Source organism: Salvelinus sp. IW2-2015, unplaced genomic scaffold, assembly GCF_002910315.2.
Source record: "Salvelinus sp. IW2-2015 unplaced genomic scaffold, ASM291031v2 Un_scaffold4234, whole genome shotgun sequence".
In the NCBI taxonomy this organism is placed as follows: domain Eukaryota; kingdom Metazoa; phylum Chordata; class Actinopteri; order Salmoniformes; family Salmonidae; genus Salvelinus; species Salvelinus sp. IW2-2015.
Window position 1 is genome coordinate 27,542 of NW_019945505.1, and position 6,331 is coordinate 33,872.

Genomic DNA, 6,331 nt, shown 5'->3' on the forward strand with positions numbered 1-6,331 from the left:
ACAGAGAGACAATAAAATAGATAAAAGAAAAAAATAAACAGGATATGCAGAGCGACAATAAGCAGGATATGCAGAGAGAGGATAAATAGGACATGCAGAGAGACGATAAACAGGATATGCAGAGAGACAATAAACAGGATATGCAGAGAGACAATAAACAGGATATGCAGAGAGACAATAAACAGGATATGCAGAGAGACAATAAACAGGATATACAGAGAGACAATAAACAGGATATACAGAGAGGCGATAAACAGGATATACAGAGAGGCATAAACAGGAATAAGACAGGAGGCGATAAACAGGATATACAGACAACACATGTAGAAGCTGAGAGACAATAAACAGGATATACAGACAACACATGTAGAAGCAGAAGACAAAAACAGGATACAGACAACACATGTAGAAGCTGAGAGACAATAAACAGGATATACAGACAACACATGTAGAAGCTGAGAGACAATAAACAGGATATACAGACAACACATGTAGAAGCTGAGAGACGATAAACAGGATATACAGACAACACATGTAGAAGCTGAGAGACGATAACAGGATATACAGACAACACATGTAGAAGCTGAGAGACAATTAAATAAACAGGATATGCAGAGAGACAATAAACAGGATATGCAGAGAGACGATAAACAGGATATGCAGAGAGACAATAAGCAGGATATGCAGAGAGACGATAAACAGGATATACAGAGAGACAATAAACAGGATATACAGAGAGGCTAAAAACAGGATATACAGACAACACATGTAGAAGCTGAGAGACAATAAACAGGATATGCAGAGAGACAATAAACAGGATATACAGAGAGACGATAAACAGGATATACAGACAACACATGTAGAAGCTGAGAGACAATAAACAGGATATACAGAGAGACAATAAACAGGATATACAGACAACACATGTAGAAGCTGAGAGACAATAAACAGGATATACAGAGAGACGATAAACAGGATATACAGAGAGATAAACAGGATATACAGACAACACATGTAGAAGCTGAGAGAACACAAATCCACGAGGTACAGTACATTCGGGAAGTGTTCAGACCCCTTCCCTTTTTCCAAATATTTTTACATTACATCTTTATTCTGAAATGGATTAAACAAATAAAACATCCTCATCAATCTACACAAAATACCCCATCATGCCAAAGCAAAAACAGGTCATTTAGAAATTTTTGCAAATGTTTTAAAAATAAAAACTGAAATACCTTATTTAAGTAAGTTTTCAGAACCTTTGCTATGAGACACGAAATTGAGCTCAGGTGCATCCTGTTTCCATTGATCATCCTTGAGATGTTTCTACAACTTGACCGGAGTCTACCTGTGGTAAATTACATTTATTGGACATGATTTGGAAGGCACACACCTGTCTATATAAGGTCCCACAGTTGACAGTGCATGTCAGAGCAGAAACCAAGCCATGAGGTCGGAGGAATTGTCTGTAGATCTCTGAGACAGGATTGTGTCCAGGCACAGATGTGAGGAAGGGCACCAAAAACATTCTGCAGCAATGAAGGTCTCCAAGAACACAGTGGCCTCCATCATTCTTAAATGGAAGAAGTTTGGAACCACCAAGACTCTTCCTAGAGATGGCCACCCGGCCAAACTGAGCAATCGGGGGAGAAGGTCCTTGATCAGGGAGGTGACCAAGAACCCGATGGTCACTCTGACAGAGCTCCAGAGTTCCTCTGTGGAGATAGATGGTTGTCCTTCTGGAAGGTTCTCCTATGTAGCACTCCACCAGTCAGGCCTGCCAGGGAGAAGCTGTCTGGACTTAACACACGATGAAAAGCAAAGTTTGGGATTTACTTGCCACTGCCAGTTATAGAAATGTTTATCTCAAAGTAAATTCATTGGTGCTTGATCCTTCCTGATGAACCTGAATGGATCATGTGATCCTTAACCACCGGAGGTTGGTGGCACCTTTAATTGGGAGGAGACAGGCTCGTCGATAAGTGCTGGAGCAGAATAATGGAATGTCATACAATATACATTAAGACACATGGTTTGATGCCATTCCATTTGCTCCGTTCCAGCCATCTATTATGAGCCGTTCCTCCGCCCTGAAAGCCTCCACTCTCAGTAGGAGTCCACCCAGTGTGACTACTTAAAATGGTGGAAGTCAATGGCAATGTCCATGGCAAAAAACTGAGTTTATTTTCAAACGCCTGATCAGGCTCATTGCTCTCAGCTACAATAAACGGTTGATGTTCTCCATTTGCGTCACTGAGCTCCTGAAAGTCCGGCGTCTGTCTGCAGGTTGTCACTCCAACAGGCCAACATGAGTTTGTAGAATAAGTTGGACATTTCTCTGGAGCTGGCATCCTGTAGCCAGCGATGATCTGACGGTATACCTCGTTGTTGTTGTAGCCTGGATCACAGAGAAAGGCCATCGATCAATCAATCAATCACATTTATTTCTTAAGCCCTTTTTACATCACTAGTTGTCAAAAAAGTTGATAACAGTAACGCAGGCCTAATCGGAATCAGAATCACCTTTATTCACCAAATACATTTGCATGTACAGGATTGACTCTGTGAAATGGTGCTGTCACAATAAACAGGATTGCAGAGAGACAAACAGGATATGCAGACAGACAAAAAACAGGATATACAGAGAAACGATAACAGGATATACAGAGTGTCACGCCCTAGAGAGCCTTCTTATTCTCTATTTTGGTTAGGTCGGGGTGTGACTAGGGTGGGTCATCTAGGTTATCTATTCTATGTTGGCCTGGTATGGTTCCCAATCAGAGGCAGCTGTTGATCGTTGTCTCTGATTGGGGATCATATTTAGGCAGCCATTCCTCAATGTGTTTTGTGGGATCTTGTTTCTGTGTAGCTGCCTGTGAGCACAGCTTGAGCTTCACGTATCGTTTATTCTTTATTGTTTTTTTGTGCGTTTCACTCCAATAAATATGTGGAACCCAGATCACGCTGAACGTTGGTCGAGTAGCTTACGACGATCGTGAACAGAGCGACAAACAGGATATGCAGAGAGACAATAAGCAGGATATGGTCCCGTGTGGCTCAGTTGCTAGAGCATGGCGCTTGCAACGCCAGGGTTGTGGGTTCATTCCCACGGGGGACCAGGATGAATATGTATGAACTTTCCAATTTGTAAGCGCTCTGGATAAGAGCGTCTGCTAAATGACTTAGATGTAATGATGTAAATGATATGCAGAGCGACAATAAGCAGGATATGCAGAGAGACAATAAACAGGATATGCAGAGAGACGATAACACGTATGTGCAGAGAGACAATAAACAGGATATGCAGAGAGACGATAAACAGGATATGCAGAGAGACGATAAACAGGATATACAGAGAGACAATAAACAGGATATACAGAGAGACAATAAACAGGATATGCAGAGCGACAATAAGCAGGATAGCAGAGAGAGGATAAATAGGACATGCAGAGAGACGATAAACAGGATATGCAGAGAGACAATAAACAGGATATGCAGAGAGACAATAAACAGGATATGCAGAGAGACAATAAACAGGATATGCAGAGAGACAATAAACAGGATATACAGAGAGACAATAAACGATAATACAGGAGGCGATAAACAGGATATACAGAGGCGTGATAACAGGATATACAGAGAGGCGATAAACAGGATATACAGACAACACATGTAGAAGCTGAGAGACAATAAACAGGATATACAGACAACACATGTAGAAGCTGAGAGACAATAACAAGGATATACAGACAACACATGTAGAAGCTGAGAGACAATAAACAGGATATACAGACAACACATGTAGAAGCTGAGAGACAATAAACAGGATATACAGACAACACATGTAGAAGCTGAAGACGATAAACAGGATATACAGACAACACATGTAGAGCTGAGAGACGATAAACAGGATATACAGACAAACATGTAGAAGCTGAGAGACAATAAACAGGATATACAGACAACACATGTAGAGCTGGAGCAATAACAGGTATACAGAGAGATAAACAGGATATACAGAGAGAAGAAGAGAACACAAATCCCCGAGGTACAGTGCATTCGGGAAGTGTTCAGACCCTTCCCTTTTTCCAAATGTTTTTACATTACATCTTTATTCTGAAATGGATTAAACAAATAAAACATCCTCATCAATCTACAGAAAACACTCCATCATGCCAAAGCAAAAACAGGTCATTTAGAAATTTGCAAATGTTTTAAAATAAAAACTGAAATACCTTATTTAAGTAAGTATTCAGAACCTTTGCTATGAGACACGAAATTGAGCTCAGGTGCATTCTGTTTCCATTGATCATCCTTGAGATGTTTCTACAACTTAACCGGAGTCTACCTGTGGTAAATTCAATTTATTGGACATGATTTGGAAGGCACACACCTGTCTTATATAAGGTCCCACAGTTGACAGAGCATGTCAGAGCAGAACCAAGCCATGAGGTCGGAGGAATTGTCCGAGAGCTCTGAGACAGGATTGTGTCGAGGCACAGATCTGAGGAGAGGTACCAAAATATTCTGCAGCAATGAAGGTCCCCAAGAACACAGTGGCCTCCATCATTCTTAAATGGAAGAAGTTTGGAACCACCAAAACTCTTCCTAGAGGTGGCCACCCGGCCAAACTGAGCAATTGAGGGACAAGGGCCTTGGTCAGGGAGGTGACCAAGAACCTGATGGTCACTCTGACAGAGCTCCAGAGTTCCTCTGTGGAGATAGATGGTTGTCCTTCTGGAAGGTTCTCCATGTAGCACTCCACCAGTCAGGCCTTTATGTTAGTGGCCAGACAGAAGCCACTACTCAGCAAAAGGCACACGACAGCCCGCTTGGAGTTTGCCAAAAGGCACCTAAGACTCTCAGACCATGAGAAACAAGATTCTCTGGTCAAATGAATGCCAAGTGTCACATCTGGAGGAAACCTGGCACCATCCCTACAGGGAAGCATGGTGGTGGCAGCATCATGCTGTGGAGATGTTTTCAGCGGCAGGGACTGGGAACTAGTCAGGATCGAGGAAATATGAACGAGCAAAGTACAGAGAGATCCTGGATGAAAACCTGCTCCAGCGTGCTCAGGACCTCACACTGGGCGAAGGTCACCTTCCAACAGGACAACAACCCTAAGCACACTGCCAAGACAACGCAGGACTGGCTTCAGAACAAGTCTCTGAATGTCTTGAGTGGCCCAGCCAGAGCCAAGACATTGAACCTGATCCAAACATCTCTGAAAGTAAATTAGCTGGGCCAAACGCTCGCCCATCCAACCTGAACAGAGCAAGGAAGAATCTGCAGAAGAATGGGAGAAAACTCCCAAATACAGGTGTGCCAACTTGTAGCCGTCATACCACAGAAGACTCGAGGCGTAATGCTTCAACAAAGTACTAAGGTCTGAATACTTATGTAACTGAGATATTATAATATATTATTTTTTAGGACGTAAGGCTGTTCGTTGTAGCGTAAGCAATGTGGAAAAGTCAAAGGGGTCGAATAACTTCTGCATACCACTGTACACTATGTGAAAAAAAAAAAACAAAAAAAGAAAAAAACCAGGGCTGCCCGAAACCTCTTCCTGGAGATCTTACTGTCCTGTAGGTTTTTCAGTCCAACCCTTTTCTGGGATCTACCGTCCTGTAGGTTATCAGCTCAACCTCTTCCTGGAGATCTACGTCCTGTAGGTTTTCAGCCCAAACCTCTTCTGGAGATCTACTGTCCTGTAGGTTTGTCAGCCCAACCCTCTTCCTGGAGATCTACGGTCCTGTAGGTTTTCAGCCCAACCTCTTCCTGGAGATCTACTGTCAAGTAGGCTTTCAGCCCAAACTCTCTTCTGGAGATCTACTGTCCTGTAGGTTTTCAGCCCAAACCGTCTTCCTGGAGATCTACTGTCCTGTAGGTTTTCAGTCCAACCTCTTCCTGGAGATCTACTGTCCTGTAAGGTTTCAGCCAAACCTCTTCCTGGAGATCTACTGTCCTGTAGGTTTTCAGTCCAAACCTCTTCCTGGAGATCTACTGTCAAGTAGGCTTTCAGCCCAAACTCTCTTCCTGGAGATATACTGTCTGTAGGTTTTCAGCCAACCTCTTCCTGCGAGATCTACTGTCCTGTAGGTTTCAGCCCAAACCTCTTCCTTGGAGATCTACTGTCCTGTACGGTTTCAGGTCCACGCCTCTTCCTGGAGATCTACTGTCTGTGGGTTTCCAGTCCAACCCTCTTCCTGGAGATCTACTGTCCTGTAGTTTTCAGCCGCAACCTCCTGCGAGATCTATGTATGCCTGTAGGTTTTCAGCCCAAACCTCTTCTGGAGATCTTACTGTCCTGTTAAGTTTTCCAGCC

At 43.0% G+C, this 6,331-nt stretch overlaps 1 protein-coding gene across 1 annotated transcript in view; it reads right to left on the reverse strand.

Annotated features, from left to right (window-relative positions):
* Window positions 1-1,926: 1,926 nt before the first annotated feature.
* LOC112077050 (protein-tyrosine kinase 6-like) overlaps window positions 1,927-6,331 on the reverse strand; it is a 12,818-nt gene continuing 8,413 nt past the window's right edge. The window contains exons 3-4 of the mRNA XM_024143659.2: window positions 2,255-2,398; window positions 1,927-1,985 (exon numbers count right to left, since the gene is read on the reverse strand). Of these exons, the coding sequence (XP_023999427.2) occupies window positions 1,927-1,985; window positions 2,255-2,398 (203 nt within the window). The remainder of the gene's footprint in view (window positions 1,986-2,254; window positions 2,399-6,331) is intronic.